Source organism: Oncorhynchus tshawytscha, linkage group LG19, assembly GCF_018296145.1.
Source record: "Oncorhynchus tshawytscha isolate Ot180627B linkage group LG19, Otsh_v2.0, whole genome shotgun sequence".
In the NCBI taxonomy this organism is placed as follows: Eukaryota; Metazoa; Chordata; class Actinopteri; order Salmoniformes; family Salmonidae; genus Oncorhynchus; species Oncorhynchus tshawytscha.
In genome coordinates, this window is record NC_056447.1 from 42401454 (window position 1) to 42420154 (window position 18701).

Genomic DNA, 18701 nt, shown 5'->3' on the forward strand with positions numbered 1-18701 from the left:
TCATTCAAATGTATTCAGGAAAAATTCCTGAGAAAGCAAGGCACAAAATGAGTCTCGCTCACCACAAATGTTCATTAGAGCTTCTGGAATTTCCTTCCATCCATTTGCAATTGCTCTGCTCTGGAGGGGAAAATGTATTACGTTCATTCAAAATCAGAACACTGAATCTTTGGACATTTAATTTCTTCACAAAAACACAATTAAGTCAAGTTTGTTCTCTTTGTGAGAATAAAGACAGAGTGGGAATTTCATACTGTGCACTTGCCCCACCCACATGATTGTCAGGTCTGCTACAGACTAGAGACTGGTTGCCAGGATACCTCAGGAAAACATGCCATTTAGGACATGTCTGGATTACTAATTAATCTTGCAGGAATGGACAGGAAGGACAATTCTCACTGCATCAAAAAAATGCAGTGTCGCCTCATTATCAAACAGGGGCCTTAAAAATGGGTCATACTGCATCAAATGCACATTATACCATACCTTGCCCCACTGGCATTTTTTCAATACATCAGTGGCACTTACGCAACTCTACCATAAAAGTGCTGAGTCAGTAAAGAGCAGACAGAAGCCCAGCCACAGGCCAGGGTTATAGATGTTTTTGCTGACAACGTCACAAACATTATGCGCACGCATCAAAGGGGCAGAAGTCTGAGTTGTGATTCTGGATTGCCAGGTAGCTACCAACAATGACAAGAAACCTCTATGTGGGGTATTGCAAGTGACTCGATTCAGCTAATTTCATATTGTTCTTGATACCATGTCTTGTTTTGAGGTGTTTTGACTGATTTCATGTCAATGCTAATATGGCAAAAATTCACTAGCTAGCTAACAAACTACCAATGACATATTTGAGAGACAACAAATGCTCATTATGCAAACGTATATGTTTTCATTCAACATTGGATATTAAATATCGTTTACATGTTGTAAAAAATCTAAGCCAACCCTGTCTGTTTTGCCACAGCTGCTAAAAACAACCAACCCATCTATTAGCCTACCTACATTCATACTAGGCTGCCTCATGTCAAGTTCAAATGTATCTTAAGGACAGTGTGCTTGTGTGTAATATTCTCATCCTGTCAGTCAGGTTATCTAAGAATGAGTCTTGTTGGGCAGTGAGTTCCAAGCCTCTCTTATATTGAGTAGGGTGTCCAATCAAAAACACATCTTTTGACCAATTGGTAAAATAGTGTTAAATGTGTAGATAGCTAATCCTCAAAGAAAACCAATGGTCCAAACTTCATGTCTATCATAATCCTTTCAAAAGTAACTGAAATTTTTACCCTTGTAGGATGGCCAAAATTAGGGTGACTAAATCAATGGAGTCCAAAGGAAAAGAAGAGTGGGAAAACATAAGGAAAAATGCACAGCATTGTGTTAGCTAGGCTGGATGCTGTGAGAGAATGAAGGCTACCCAACAGGCTCATTTCCATTTGGACTCGTCTACTTTCTTTTCGAATCCCCAGGACATTAAACAATAGAGTTAAGATAGCTTTCAATTGAGACGTAGTATTTTCATATTTTAGTATACACTTTTCATTAGGGATGTGCATCTTTCCCTTGCAAGCAAATTCAATGCACATCTGGATACATGGGCTCCAATACGTTTTCGTTTGAAACGACTCAGCAATTCGGTTTGATTAGAGAACGAATTGATGCAAAACGATTTGTTGCATAAACATTTGCTGCATAAACACTAGGGCTGAGTCGTCTGTTCTTTCCACCAATCAATTTGTTAATGCAAACGGCTGTGCAACCACTAAGGTCAAGATATCCTGTGGGCGTGCCACAGGGTTGGCTAATAGGACCTTTGTTATTCCTAATCTATATCAATGGCCTTGCTGCTGGGTCTTCCCATTCTCTTTGCTGATGATAACAATTAGATTTTATCACACAATCATTTTGATTCACTAATTAATGAAGCCATCTCAGGCATGGCCAAATTTTCTGAATGGTTCCAGATATCTTTAAAACTGTAAAAAAAAAAAATATCCTACTTTATTGTATTCACTAAAAAAAAGCAAAAGTCAATTGGTTGGAATGAAACGGAACAAGTCACATCCACTAGATTCCTCATAGTTCTAATTGATGAAAAGTTATCCTGAATATTTTTCTTCTCAATTTGTCTGCAGCAAAGTGAGATTAAATCGGGTTGGTATTATCAGAAAGATTAGTGGTTTGGTTCATCAGGCTTACTTCCCAACTTTATACTATAGCTTAATTTAACCAAAATACTCAACATACAAAATACATTTGCAAGACTAGCCAACTGGCCAACTCCTCATATTATCTAGCTCCATCTGCACCTTTGTTTAAGAAACTCAATATCTTGTCTATTTCCGACCTTAACGTACACCAATTATGCACTTTGATCTACAAATACTTATACATCCCAGACAGTTTACCTAAACCCTTCAATGGATTCTTCCAGATTAATTCTGAAATCTATTTATATAAAACACAATACAGTGCAATAACCCTCACCCTCCCCACTGCCGCACCTCAAATAGAGAATTCTCTATCAGATAGAGGTCCCATACTCTGGAATTCTTATCTTCACATTGCCAAAATCATCATCATCATCATCATCCCTCAATAACTTCAAGTGAAAACTGGGGCTCAGCCTGATGAACCAAACTACTCAGTAATCTCCTCCATATAGCCTAACTCTCACACCAAGTTTTTTTAGTGTGATTACTGATAAATTCATACATTTATAATTAGTAGTTTGTGTTATTTGTTTTAACAACAAAAATGTACTTGTATCTGTATCTGTTTATCACTTGTTTTCTTTGGTGCAAATATATTAAAAACTAAAACACAATTACTGTCATTTGACTGAAAAGTTGTTACTGAAATCCCTAATTTGTTTAGTAAAATAAAAAAAGTATTCTCAACCCTTGCTCTCTTTACGCGACACCTGAACACATTGCATGCAAGAGGCCAATAGGACCTAGGCCAATAGCATGTCATAATCAAATCAATAAATTGGTTATAACAAAACTCTGAACACATAAAACATGTGACCGCAAAATGGATGCAGAGGATGTGACAAATAAACTTGAAATGGAGAAATATTTACTGGTTGCTCAGGAGGTAAAGGGGAAGTCAGATGCGTGGAATAAATTTGACTAGTGGAAAAAACTGAAGATCAAGATAAAGGAGCAAGTGCTGCGTGCATATTGTGTGTGCTAAACAGGTGCTATTATTTATTATTTATAATGTGTGTGTATGTAGATTTTTTTTTACCAGAGTCTGATGTAACTTCTTATTTTTTTGTAAAGCCTTTAATCCAGCAAAGACTAAAAACAGTCGCATTCATTCATTAATGCAATTTTCTGAAATAGAACGATTTAGGGCTATTTATGGTTTAAACTGGTTGCTTTGTTATTTTAAAACTAAATGCTTAATTGCATTTAAAATCATGAATGACTTGTACGCTGTGTAATGACATGAACTAATGATAGATACAGTAGCCTATAGAAGTATTTAGGGTTGCAAAGGGTCAGAAACTTTCCGGTAAATTTCCAGAATTTTCCCGGAAATTTTCCATGGGAAGTTAAGCCCTGGAATTTGGATTATATTCATTTTTATTTTTTATTTTTTTAAGTTAGCTTATAACAGTGAGCCTTTTTTGTGGGATACACATAATGCAATTCTAGGACTTGTGGCATAGTTTAAACAAAGTATCCCCAATTCAATGGAATTGCAACCCTCTGCATGCACAGTGCATTTTTCCATTACATGCGCAGTGCACTCTTGTTAAGGTATTTTTTATGAATAATGACTAAATTATGTATACATTTCAATCAGAACTATGACTTAACAGAATACTACTATGTTACTGTATGGATGTATGATTCTTATTATAATCCTAGTACTGAATATAATGTGTGTAATTATAATCAACAATTAGAACAAAGACTGTCTGTTCCTTGTTAGAAGGAACAGACAGACTGGCTGGAAGGCTGTGTTCCTTACAGGACATCTCTATACAGGGAGAGGAGAGACCTTGGGCTAGTTGTAAATTATTTAACAGGTGGTGGACGATGTGGGAAGGCTGTGAACTATACTGCTATTGTATCGGAGTGGAGGAGGGACAGTTTAAAACCTATGATGTCCTTTTTAGTTTATAACCTGTTGTAAATTGTACCATGATCACTACTCTCGAGAATAAACGCTATTGAATGATTTTGAGACGCCTCTGTCCATTTTATGCAAATAAGTATCTTACAAATTCTTAGGAATGGGCAGTGTTTTAATTGAATTGGTTAATAAACGTATAGGATTCTAATTCTTTGACAACTCTTCCATCACATGTACAGCTGATTCTCAAGATCTTGCACACTAATGAGATTCTATTGAGCCCAAGTTTTGATTACAATACTGGGTGGGGTGAATATATTTTATATGACTTACATTATAAAAAAATTAAAAAACAAATAAATAGTAGACAACAGCAAAGTGTGTTTAACTTCTTTGGGATAGGGGGCAGCATTTTCACTTTTGGATGAATAACGTTCCCAGAGTGAACTGCCTCCTACTCAGTCCCAGATGCTAATATATGTATATTATTATTAGCAGTGGATAGAAAACACTGAAGTTTCTAAAACTGTTTGAATGATGAGTATAACAGAACTCATTTGGCTGGCAAAAACCAGAGGAAAAAAATCTAAACAGGAAGTGGGAAGTCTGAGGTTTGTAGTTTTTGAACTCACCCCTATTGAATACACAGTGGGATATTGGTTGTTGCACTTCCTACGGCTTCCACTAGATGTCAAGTCTTTAGAACATTGTTTCAGGCTTCTCATGTAATGTGGGACCAGATGGGAGCTCTTTGAGTCAGTGGTCTGCCTACAGCCTCGTTCTCAGTCACGCGCTTTCACTTGAGAGGTAGCTGTCGTTCCATTGCTTTTCTACAGACAATGGAATTCTCCGGTTGGAACATTATTGAACTTATATGATAAAAACATCCTAAAGGTTGATTCTATATTTAGTTTGACAAGTTTCTTCGACCTGTAATATAACTTTTAATGTTTTGTCCGAATGGACCAGATCGCACGTTTGGATTTGTTTACCAAACGCCCTAACAAAAGAAGCTATTGGACATAAATGGACATTATCGAACAAAACAACATTTATTGTGGAACTGCAATTCCTGGGAATGCATTCAGATGAAGATCATCAAAAAGGTAAGTGAATATTTATAATGCTATTTATGAATAATGTTGACAACCCAACATGACGGATATTTCTTTGGCTAGTTTGGGCTCTGAGCGCGGTTCTCAGATTATGCTTTTTCTGTGAAGTTTAAAAATAATCTGACACAGCGGTTGCATTAAGGAGAAGTGTATCTATATTTCCATGTCTAAAAATTGTATTTTCATCGACATTTATAATGAGTATTTCTGTGAATTCACGTGGCTCTCTGCAATATCACTGCATGTTTTGGAACTACTGAACGTAACACGCCAATGTAAAATAAGATTTTGGGATATAAATATGAACTTTACCGAACAAAACATACATGCATTGTGTAACATGAAGTCCTATGAGTGTCATCTGATGAAGATCAAAGGTTAGTGATTAATTCTTCCTCTCTTTGGCTGGAAAAATGGCTGGGTTTTTCTGTGAGTTGGTGGTGACCTAACATAAATAGTTTGTGGAGCTTTCGCTGTAAAGCATTTTTGAAATCAGACACTGTGGCTGGATTAACGAGAATTTAATCTTTAAAATGGTGCCTAATAGTTGTATGTTTGAGAAATTTGATTAATGAGATTTGTTGATTTGTATTTGGCGCTCTGCAATTTCATTGGCTGTTGGCGAGGACCCCAGTCCTAGACAGGTTAAATCATTTCTAACTTGTTCACAATTTCTGCTAGTTTGTTTTAGCTTGCTTGAAGCCTGCTAACTGAGGAGTGTTAATTCACCTGTTCTCATACATGTTTCATTTTAAAACATTTATCTTACAAAGGAGTTGTTTAATCTAACTGCTTAACTATTTATTTGTACATGGAATTGTATTTGTTTTTTTTAAATTCATTTTTTCTTAATCTATACAGGAAAATGCCACAGGCACTATCTGATGTGTGGAGACAAATCCCTGCAGCTACTATAGAAGGAAAAGCTGTGTACATTTGCAAATACTGTGCCAAATAATATGTGAAGAATGCAACAAAGATGCAGAATTATCTGGACAAGTGCATAACGTTCCCTCAGCGCTCACAACAAGCAACCTCTGCCAGTCCCTCTACTTCTACTCGAGGTGAAAATGATGACTCAGACACCTTATTGATAGGAACAGCTCATGGTCCTCCTGGAATCAGAAGGTTTTTTTGACTCAATCGTGGAACGTAGTCAGAGAAATGCTGATGACTGTCTTGCTCGAGCTGTGTATGCAGCTGGTTCACCTCTGATGCTTCCAAGTACTGGACAAGTTTTCTGAATGTTCTTCACCCAACATACACCCCTCCAACCAGACATACTTTATCTACTCATTTGCTGGATGCAGAGTTCAAGTGAAGGTCAAGCAAATTATAGAGAAAGTAGACTATTGCAATCAACTCTGATGGGTGGTCGAGGAATAATTAACTACATCATCTCCACCCCTCAACCAGTATTCTACAAGAGCACAGATACAAGGGACAACAGACACACCGGTCTCTACATTGCAGATGAGCTGAAGGCAGTCATCAGTGACCTTGGACCACAGAAGGTATTTGCACTGGTGACAGACAACGCTGCTAACATGAAGGCTTCTTGGTCTAAAGTGGAGGAGTCCTACCCTCACATCACACCCATTGGCTGTGCTGCTCATGCTTTGAATCTGCTCCTCAAGGACATCATGGCACTGAAAACAATGGATACACTCTACAAGAGAGAGCCAAGGAAATGGTTAGGCATGTGAAGGGTCATCAAGTTATAGCAGCAATCTACCTCACCAAGCAAAGTGAGAAGAATAAGAGCACCACATTGAAGCTGTCCAACACCCGTTGGAGTGGTGTTATCATGTTTGTCTCCTGGAAGGGAAGGAGTCTCTCCAAGAAATGGCCATATCACAGTCTGCCGACATGGACAGCCCCATCAAGAGGATGCTCCTGGATGATGTATTTTGGGAGAGAGTGGTAAACAGCCCGAAACCTATAGCAGTAGCCATTGCACAGATTGAGGGAGACAATGCCATCCTGTCTGATGTTCAGACTCTGCTTGTAGATGTAAGAGAAGAAATCCGTACTGCCCTTCCCACTACTTTTGCTCCAAGCAGAGGAAACTGCAGTTCTGAAATACATCAAAAAGCGCAAAGATTTCTGCCTGAAGCCCATACATGCCGCAGCGTACGTTGGACCTCAAGTATACTGGCAAGAGCATCCTGCCTGGTGCAGAGATCAACAATGATCAACTATGGTGTCGTCACTACAGTCTCGCCACCTTGGCCTGGATGACGGCAAGGTTCTTGGCAGTCTGGCGAAGTACACATCCAAGCAGGTGCTTTGGGATGGAGATGCAATATGGCAGTTCTGCCAACATATCTCATCAGCCACCTGGTGGAAGGGACTTTGTGGATCTGAGGCTCTTTCCCCTGTTGCTTCCATCATCCTCCACATCCCACCAACATCAGCCACCTCCTTATTTGGGAACACATAACAAAGCACGCAACAGGCTGACCAAAATAAGGGTTGAAAAATTGGTGGCCATCTGGGCATATTTAAGGCTTTTTGAGCCCGACAACGAGCCATCCTCAACAAGGTTGGAAAGTGACAGTGAAGACGAGGCCTCAGAGGACTGACACCTCCAGACAGAGTCTGATGTTCAAGAGGAGGACATTGAGGAGGTCCAGGGAGAAGACATGGAAGCCTGAGGGGAAGACAACCAAAGCTTTAGTTTCTAGACTATCATTTTACAGATGTATTCTTGAAAACATTTATGGGAGATGCAACGGATCATTGGAGATCATTCAATATTATCTTTCTTTTGTTGTTCAGCGAAATCCCATGTGAAGAGTCAACTCAATTAAAGTTAATTCGTAACTAAATTGTTTTTAAAAATTTATTTTGGAAGGATTTAATCATTTGCAATTACAGTATATCACAAAAGTGAGTACACTCCTCACATTTTTGTAAATATTTGAGTTTCTTTTCATGTGACAACACTGAAGAAATGACACTTTGCTACAATGTAAAGTAGTGAGTGTACAGCTTGTATAACAGTGTAAATTTGCTGTCCCCTCAAAATAACTCACAGCCATTAATGTCTAAAGCACTGGCAACAAAAGTGAATAATACACCCCTAAGTGAAAATGTCCAAATTGGGCCCAATTAGCCATTTTCCCTCCCCGGTGTCATGTGACTCATTAGTGTTACAAGGTTTCAGGTGTGAATGGAGAGCAGGTGTGTTAAATGTGGTGTCATCGCTTTCACACTCCCTCATACTAACTGGTCACTGGAAGATCAACATGGCACCTCATGGCAAAGAACTCTGAGGATCTGAAAAAAATAATTGTTGCTCTACATAAAGATGGCCTGGGCTATAAGACGATTGCCAAGACCCTGAAACTGAGCTGCAGCATGGTGGCCAATACCCTGAAACGGAGCTGCATACAGCGGTTTAACTGGACAGGTTCCACTCAGAACAGGCCTCGCCATGGTCGACCAAAGAAGTTGAGTGCGCATGCTCAGCGTCATATCCAGAGGTTGTCTTTGGGAAATAGACGTATGAGTGCTGCCAGCATTGCTGCAGAGGTTGAAGGGGTGGGGGGTGGGGGGGCAGCCTGTCGGTGCGCAGACCATACACCGTACACTGCATCAAATTGGCCTGCATGGCTGTCATCCCAGAAGGAAGCCTCTTCTAACAATGATGCACAAGAAAGCCCGCACACAGTTTGCTGAAGACAAGCAGACTAAGGACATGGATTACTGGAACCATGTCCTGTGGTCTGATGAGACCAAGAAACTTATTTGGTTCAGGTGGTGTCAAGCGTATTTGGCGGCAACCAGGTGAGGAGTACAAAGACAAGTGTGTCTTGCCTACAGTCAAGCATGGTGGTGGGAGTGTCACGGTCTGGGGCTGCATGAGTGCTGCTGGCACTGGGGAGCTACAGTTCATTGAGGGAACCATGAATGCCAACATCTACTGTGACATACTGAAGCAGAGCATGATCCCCTCCCTTCGGCGACTGGGCTGCAGGGCAGTATTCCAACATGATAACGACCCCAAACACACCTCCAAGACAACCACTGCCTTGCTAAAGAAGCTGAGGGTAAAGGTGATGGACTGGCCAAGCATGTCTCCAGACCTAAACCCTATTGAGCATCTGTGGGGCATCCTCAAACAGAAGGTGGAGAAGTGCAAGGTCTCTAACATCCACCAGCTCTGTGATATTGTCATGGAGGAGTGGAAGAGGACTCCAGTGGCAACCTGTGAAGCTCTGGTGAACTCCATGCCCAAGAGGGTTAAGGCAGTGGTGGAAAATGGTGGCCACACAAAATAGACTCTTTGAGCCCAATTTGGACGTACTCACTTTTGTTGCCAGCGGTTTAGACATTAATGGCTGTGTGAATTATTTTGAGGGGACAGCAAATTTACACTTATACAAGCTGTACACTCACTACCTTACATTGTAGCAAAGTGTAATTTCTTCAGTGATATACTGTTGTTCTCCATATGATATTGTAAATATATCCAATGCAAAAACATCTTAACCTTTCTAGTGCAGGTGTTCCGCTAGCGGAACCCCTCGACAACATTCCGCTGAAAAAGGCAGTGCGCGAAATTCAAACATATTTTTTAGAAATATGTAACTTTCACACATTAACAAGTCCAATACAGCAAAAGAAAGAAACATCTTGTTAATCTACCCATCGTGTCCGATTTCAAAAATGCTTTACAGCGAAAGCACAACATGATTATGTTAGGTCATAGCCAAGTCAAAAACACAGCCATTTTTCCAGCCAAAGATAGAAGTCTCAAAAAGCAGAAATATAGATAAAATGTATCACTAACCTTTGATGATCTTCATCAGATGACACTCCTAGGACATCATGTTACACAATACATGTATGTTTTGTTCGATAATGTGCATATTTATATCCAAAAAGCTCAGTTTACATTGGCGCGTTACGTGCAGTAATGTTTTGATTCCAAAACATCTAGTGATTTTGCAGAAATACTCATAATAAACATTGATAAAAGATACAACTGTTATTCACAGAATTAAAAATAGACTTCTCCTTAATGCAACCGCTGTGTCAGATTTCAAAATAACTTTACGGAAAAAGCATAATTTGAGAACAGCACTCAGAGCCCAATCCAGCCAGAGAAATATCCGCCATTTTGGAGTCAACAGAAGTTTGAAACCCCATAAATATTCACTTACCTTTGATGATCTTCATCAGAAGGCAGTCCCAGGAATCCCAGTGACAATAAATGACTGATTTGTTCTATAAAGTCTATCCTCTATGTCCAAATAGCCACTTGTTAGCGTGTTCAAACCCAGTAATCCATCTTCATGAGGCGCAAGCACTTCGTCCAGACAAACTCAAAGTTCTGTTACAGGTCGTAGAAACAAGTCAATCAATGTATGGAATCAATCTTTAGGAAGTTAACATAAAACATCAATAAGCTTCCAACCGGAGAATTCATACGTCTGAAGAAAAGCACTGGAACAAAAGCTATCGGACTGGAACAAAAGCTATCTGTCGATAGCGCGCGTCACGAGCCTGAGATACTCTGTCAGACCACTGACTCAAACAGGTCTCATGAGCCCTTCCTTTATAGTAGAATCCTCAAACCAGTTTCTAAAGACGGTTGACCTCTAGTGGAAGCCGTAGGAAGTGCAACTTGACTCCATAGACACTGTGTATTCGGTAGGCCAAGCTTCGAAAAACTACAACCCTCAGATAACCTGAGAAAAATCCAACCAGGAAGTGGGTTTTCAGCTGCCATATGAGTTCTGTTATACTCACAGACATCATTCAAACAGTTTTAGAAACTTCAGAGTTTTCTATCCAATACTAATAATAATATGCATCTATTAGCATCTGGGACAGAGTAGGAGGCAGTTCACTCTGGGCACGCTATTCATCCAAAAGTGAAAATGCTGCCCCCCATCCCAAAAAGGTTAAATGGTATTAATATTACATTTGCATATATTTCAGATAAATCCCATATTCCCACGGAAAGTTTCCACTTATGAATATTCCCCAAAATGTGCAACCCTAGTTGCACCATTGTTCTTACACAATAATCATATACAATTTCAGTAGCATGTCTTAAACTGATTGACATCCCCACAGCCTCCACAATGGATCAGTCCACTCAGCGCGAATCAGACAGGTGTATTGTACTTTTTTTTTGCTACTCGACCAACCACCTATCAACCAAACAATCAACTAAATAGGGTCAGCCCCAGTAAACACATTCATTTTCCAAAAAAATCTGCTGCTGACAGAGCTCATGAGCTGGATCAGTCTGAACGGACTTCTGTGTGTGTGTGAAAAAACTATGTCCAATGCATTGAAGGTCCCCAAGAACACAGTGGCCTCCATCATGCTTAAATGGAAGAAGTTTGGAACAACCAAGACCCTTCCTAGAGCTGGCCGCCAAACTGAGCAATCGGGGAAGAAGGGCCGTGGTCAGGGAGGTGACCAAGAAGCCGATGGTCACTCTGACAGAGCTCTAGCATTCCTCTGTGGAGATGGGAGAAGCTTCCAGAAAGACAACCATCTCTAAAGCACTCTACCATAAAGGCCTTATTGGTGCAGTGGCCAGACAGAAGCCAATCCTCAGTAAAAGGCCCAGGGTAGCCCACTTGGAGTTTGCCAAAAGGCACCTAATGACTCTCAGACCAGGGAAAACAAGATTCTCTGGTCTGATGAAGATTGAACTCTTTGGCCTGAATGCAAAGTGTCACGTCTTGAGGAAACCTGGCACCATCCCTATGGTGAAGCATGGTGGTGGCAGCAACATGCTGTGGAGATGTTTTTCAGCAGCAGAGACTAGTCAGGATCGAGGCAAAGATGAATGGAGAAAAGTACAGAGATCCTTGATGAAAACCTGCTCTAGAGTGCTAAAGACCTAGGGGGCGAAGGTTCACCTTCCAACAGGACAACGACCCTAAACACACAGCCAAGACAACGCACGAGTGGCTTCAGGACAATGTCTCAGAATGTCTTTGAGTGGCCCAGCCAAAGCCCGGACTTGAACCCGATCAAACATCTCTGGAGAGACCTGAAAATAGCTGGTGCAGCAACGCTCCCCAGTCAACCTGAGAGCTTGAAAGGATTTGCAGAGAAGAATGGGAGAAACTCCCCAAATACAGGTGTGTCAAGCATGTAGAGTCATACCCAAGAACACTCAAGGCTGTAATTGCTCCCAAAGGTGCTTCAACAAAAGTACTAAGTAAAGGGTCTGAATACTGATGTAAATGTGATATTTCAGTTGTATTTTTAATGAAAATTGTTAGACTCCTACTTTTCATATTAATGCAAAATTGTATTTTTCAAAATTTCACACAAAAACAAGCCTCTCTGAAATGTCAAAGGAGCACTTTACATTTAATTCAGCTTGTGTCATGTGAATTTTGCGAACCTCGGAAACAACTTTGAAGACGACCACCACAACAAACCCTAAAAGGTTGCGGCGAGAAAGGTGCACCGCTCTGTCAACGGGCCTCGATGCTTATTATCAGAGGTATTAGGTTACAAAAATCTGGATATAATGTACTGTTAATGAAATGTTAGAGAGACAGCACTGAATGATTGGTCCTCCAGGACACCTACAGCTCCCGATGTCACAGGAAGGCCAAAAAGATCATCAAGGAAAACAACCACCCGAGCCACTCCCTGTTCACCCCCCTATCATCCAAAAGGAGAGGTCAGTAAAGGTGCATCAAAGCTGGGACCCAGAGACTGAAAAACAGCTTCTACCTCAAGGCCATCAGACTGATAAAACAGTCATCACTAACAGAGTGGCTGCTGCCAACATACAGACTCAAATCTCTGGCCACTTTAATAAAGGTATCTTTATTATATCGCCACTTTAATAGTGTCTACATAACTCATCTAATATGTACAGTCGTGGCCAAAAATTGAGAATGACACAAATGTTAATTTTCAAAGTCTGCTGCCTCAGTTTGTATGATGGCAATTTGCATATACTCCAGAATGTTATGAAGAGTGATCAGATGAATTGCAATTAATTGCAAAGTCCCTCTTTGCCATGCAAATGAACTGAATCCCCCAAAAACATTTCCACTGCATTTCAGCCATGCAACAACTGGACCAGCTGATATCATGTCAGTGACTCTCTCGTTAACACAGGTGTGAGTGTTGACGTGGACAAGGCTGGAGAGCAATCTGATCATGCAGATTGAGTTCAAACAACAGACTGGAAGCTTCAAAAGGAGGGTGGTGCTTGGAATCATTGTTCTTCCTCTGTCAACCATGGTTACCTGCAAGGAAACATGTGCTGTCATCATTGCTTTGCAGAAAAAAGGCTTCACAGGCAAGGATATTGCTGCCAGTAAGATTGCACCTAAATCAACCATTTATCGGATCATCAAGAACTTCAAGGAGAGCGGTTCAATTGTTGTGAAGGCTTCAGGACACCCAAGAAAGTCCAGCAAGCGCCAGGACCGTCTCCTAAAGTTGATTCAGCTGCGGGATCAGGGCACAACCAGTACAGAGCTTGCTCAGGAATGGCAGCAGGCAGGTGTGAGTGCATCTGCACGTACAGTGAGGCGAAGACTTTGAGGATGGCCTGGTGTCAAGAAGGGCAGTAAAAGAAGCCACTTCTTCACTGCAGCCGAAGTGAGTAAGATATTTAGACGTGTTAACCCTCGCAAGGCTGCAGGCCCAGACGGCATCCCCAGCCGCGCCCTCAGAGCATGCGCAGACCAGCTGGCCGGTGTGTTTACGGACATATTCAATCAATCCCTATACCAGTCTGCTGTTCCCACATGCTTCAAGAGGGCCACCATTGTTCCTGTTCCCAAGAAAGCTAAGGTAACTGAGCTAAACGACTACCGTAGCACTCACATCCGTCATCATGAAGTGCTTTGAGAGACTAGTCAAGGACCATATCACCTCCACCCTACCTGACACCCTTGACCCACTCCAATTTGCTTACCGCCCAAATAGGTCCACAGACGATGCAATCTCAACCACACTGCACACTGCCCTAACCCATCTGGACAAGAGGAATACCTATGTGAGAATGCTGTTCATCGACTACAGCTCGGCATTCAACACCATAGTACCCTCCAAGCTCGTCATCAAGCTCGAGACCCTGGGTCTCGACCCCGCCCTGTGCAACTGGGTACTGGACTTCCTGACGGGCCGCCCCCAGGTGGTGAGGGTAGGCAACAACATCTCCTCCCCGCTGATCCTCAACACTGGGGCCCCACAAGGGTGCGTTCTGAGCCCTCTCCTGTACTCCCTGTTCACCCACGACTGCGTGGCCATGCACGCCTCCAACTCAATCATCAAGTTTGCGGACGACACAACAGTGGTAGGCTTGATTACCAATAACGACGAGACGGCCTACAGGGAGGAGGTGAGGGCCCTCGGAGTGTGGTGTCAGGAAAATAACCTCCCACTCAACGTCAACAAAACTAAGGAGATGATTGTGGACTTCAGGAAACAGCAGAGGGAACACCCCCCCCATCCACATCGATGGAACAGTAGTGGAGAGGGTAGCAAGTTTTAAGTTCCTCGGCATACACATCACAGACAAACTGAATTGGTCCACTCACACAGACAGCATCGTGAGGAAGGCGCAGCAGCGCCTTTTCAACCTCAGGAGGCTGAAGAAATTCGGCTTGTCACCAAAAGCACTCACAAACTTCTACAGATGCACAATCGAGAGCATCCTGGCGGGCTGTATCACCGCCTGGTATGGCAACTGCACCGCCCTCAACCGTAAGGCTCTCCAGAGGGTAGTGAGGTCTGCACAACGCATCACCGGGGGCAAGCTACCTGCCCTCCAGGACACCTACACCACCCGATGCTACAGGAAGGCCATAAAGATCATCAAGGACATCAACCACCCGAGCCACTGCCTGTTCACCCCGCTGTCATCCAGAAGGCGAGGTCAGTACAGGTGCATCAAAGCTGGGACCGAGAGACTGAAAAACAGCTTCTATCTCAAGGCCATCAGACTGTTAAACAGCCACCACTAACATTGAGTGGCTACTGCCAACACACTGTCAATGACACTGACTCTACTCCAGCCACTTTAATCATGGGAATTGATGGGAAATGTAAATATATCACTAGCCACTTTAAACAATGCTACCTTATATAATGTTACTTACCCTACATTATTCATCTCATATGCATACGTAGATACTGTACTCTATATCATCGACTGCATCCTTATGTAATACATGTATCACTAGCCACTTTAACTACGCCACTTGGTTTACATACTCATCTCATATGTATATACTGTACTCGATATCATCTACTGTATCTTGCCTATGCTGCTCTGTACCATCACTCATTCATATATCCTTATGTACATATTCTTTATCCCCTTACACTGTGTATAAGACAGTAGTTTTTTTGGAATTGTTAGTTAGATTACTTGTTCGTTATTACTGCATTGTCGGAACTAGAAGCATAAGCATTTCGCTACACTCGCATTAACATCTGCTAACCATGTGTATGTGACAAATAAAATTTGATTTGATTCTCTCCAGGAAAAACATCAGGGATAGACTGATATTCCGCAAAAGGTACAGGGATTGGACTGCTGAGGACTGGGGTAAAGTCATTTTCTCTGATGAATCCCCTTTCTGATTGTTTGGGGCATCCGGAAAAAGGCTTGTCCGGAGAAGACAAGGTGAGCATTACCATCAGTCCTGTGTCATGCCAACAGTAAAGCATCCTGAGACCATTCATGTGTGGGGTTGCTTCTCAGCCAAGGGAGTGGGCTCACTCACAATTTTGCCTAAGAACACAGCCATGAATAAAGAATGGTACCAACACATCCTCCAAGAGCAACTTCTCCCAACCATCCAGGAACAGTTTGGTGACGAACAATGCCTTTTCCAGCATGATGGAGCACCTTGCCATAAGACGAAAGTGATAACTAAGTGGCTCGGAGAACAAAACATTGATATTTTGGGTCCATGGCCAGGAAACTCCCCAGACCTTAATCCCATTGAGAACTTGTGGTAAATCCTGAAGAGGCGGGTGGACAAACAAAAACCCACAAATTCTGACGAACTCCAAACATTGATTATGCAAGAATGGCCTGCCACCTGTCAGGATGTGGGCCAGAAGTTAATTGACAGCATGCCAGGGAGGATTGCAGAGGTCTTGAAAAAGAAGGGTCAACACTGCAAATATTGACTGCATCAACTTCATGTAATTGTCAAAAGCTTGACACTTATGAAATGCTTGTAATTATACTTTAGTATTCCATAGTAACATCTGACAAAAATATCTAAAGACACTGAAGCAACAAACTTAGTGGAAATTAATGTGTCATTCTCAACTTTTGGCCACAACTGTATATACTGTTTTCTATACCATCTACTGCATCTTGCCTATGCCGTATGACCATCGCTCATCCATATATTATATGTACATATTCAACATTTGTGTGTATATGGTAGTCGTTGTGAATGTTAGATATTACTGCAATGTTGGAACTAGAAGCATTTTGCTACACTCGCATTAACATCTGCTAACCATGTGTATGTGACCAATCAAATTTGATTTGAAAATGTATTTTATAAAACACAAGGAAGTGAAATTTCATCACCAAAGTGCATTTTCACCCACTCTGGGCAGAGTTGGTAGACACCCCATAGTGAGTGATACCATACCTTGGTTTGAGATGAAGAGAGAGAAACACCTCCTGGTTGGTTGGCCTGGCTGCTATTCCTCCTCTGGGACACTGGAATAGGTGCTCTTCCTGTACAGAAGAGAGGACTGTCAGATGTGTTCCGACTATGGCACAAATCCTAACATTCTAGACCTAGTTTACACATCACAGAAACTCAAGCAATAGGCTACTATGTTGGAAGGTCAAGGATCAGTGTTTTTCACTAGTGCCAGCTATACTGCCGGTTACACACTTATTTGCAGCCGGGTACTTTTTCCAAGTTAAAGAGAAAGTCGTAAAAAAATATATATTTTTTTACAATTAGCAAGTCAGAAGAAAAGTCAGCCCAGCCCTCTCCCACTAGAATGAACAATAAGAATTAGGCTTGGGTAAATACCTGCAGTCAACTTGTGCAATACGTTAGAAGATAAAGATCATGTTCATTTCACCGGTCATTTCAAGCTTACCAGTAGTCCCCAGCCACGTGGTGTTTATTTACAAGCAGACAATGACTAGAGAACAGAGTCTTGTGAGTCACTAACTGTACTGCAGCAAGTGCCAGGTGACCTAGTTACAGTATGGAATGTGCTAAAAGTTCTACAGTTGTGCATTTGGTTTGCTAATTTAGTAGCTAGTTAGCTATCTAGCTAAGTGGTTAGCTTCTTTCAAAATCAAGCATTGTTTTGTAAAAGCGGAGAATCACCTCTTACATCAATAGCCTTGCTGTCTAATATTGGTTTTGTGAGTGCAGCAAACTGAGTAGAATCTTTTGTTAATTCTATAACTTTATGAGCTGGGATGTCTGTCCTGAAAATTGTTTAGGTCAGAGACTATATGCAATGTACTCGTTAGCATTTATCATTCTAAATGGGATTTTACATGTATTTGTTAGCATTGCTAAGATTCAGATTACAGCGACTCAGTGGGGTTAGAAAATAGCGGCCTTTGTGTTCAGCAATGTGTGTGTACACTACGGTTGCAGTCAAATTTCTTTACACAGAAGGAGAAAGCATGATGCTCCTTTAACGTCTATGTGGGTCAATTTAAACATCCCATATAATGTGGTAACGATGAGCTGAAATCCACTTAGTTTATTGTTTTCTGGCACAATCATTTATTTTCTTTCACGATTCATATGCAGCCAAAGTGCTAGCGCATAGGCTTACTCTGATTTTACTGATGAAAAGCAAGCTTGACTAGTTTATAAATGGTGTCGAACTGACTGAATTAAGTCGATCTCATATCCTTGTCCTTCATAAATCATAGTTATGTCCATGGTACTGCCTAAAGAACAAGTAAACTAAAGATCTCGTTTGTATTTTTTCGATATGAAGTCCATTAGGACTTGCCAGATGCAAATCACATCAGTAAGAGAGCAGTTCATTTGGCTCCCTAATTTGCATACTGGTAGGCTTTTTGGGGAATATCTGCAGATAAATTATGAAAACCAAAGAATATTCCTCACTGCAGGAACAATAGGTAGGCTAGAAGAGTGAGCCTCACTCTGGTCCAAAATATAAAAGAAAACAGAATTCATTGTTTTAAAAGCTAATTATACTTACACGGTAGTTTCAAATACAATGGAGTAGTCAACTGCTGCTTTCTGTGTAGCAAAGCCCATGATTAACACCTGCTTCATTCTTCAATCATACCTGTATTGCAGGTAGCTGAGAAAATGCCTCTAAAAAAGGAATCTTGACGTCTGACAAAGTCTGCAGACTCTTACAAGATTCTTTAAGAAGACATCGGAGTGAGTTGTTTAAGTGTTTTTTTAAACCTATTAATGACATACTGCAATTCACAATGAGTTGCAAACAATTGTTGGAATTCTTTCACTAATTTAACTGATGTTGTTCGCCCTCTTC

The 18701-nt window shown here is 41.3% G+C and overlaps 1 protein-coding gene across 3 annotated transcripts in view; it reads right to left on the reverse strand.

The window, feature by feature from the left end:
* The window catches only part of LOC112218801 (aryl hydrocarbon receptor nuclear translocator-like protein 1), a 36090-nt gene that overhangs the window by 7371 nt on the left and 10018 nt on the right, over positions 1 to 18701 (reverse strand). For 2 of the 3 annotated variants that reach the window (XM_024379963.2, XM_024379961.2), the window contains exons 2-3: positions 16838 to 16926; positions 63 to 120 (exon numbers count right to left, since the gene is read on the reverse strand). In XM_024379963.2, coding sequence (XP_024235731.1) covers positions 63 to 75 — 13 coding nt within the window. In that variant the 5' untranslated portion in view covers positions 76 to 120; positions 16838 to 16926. The remainder of the gene's footprint in view (positions 1 to 62; positions 121 to 16837; positions 16927 to 18701) is intronic. The other variant, XM_042301691.1, reaches the window with a different exon arrangement.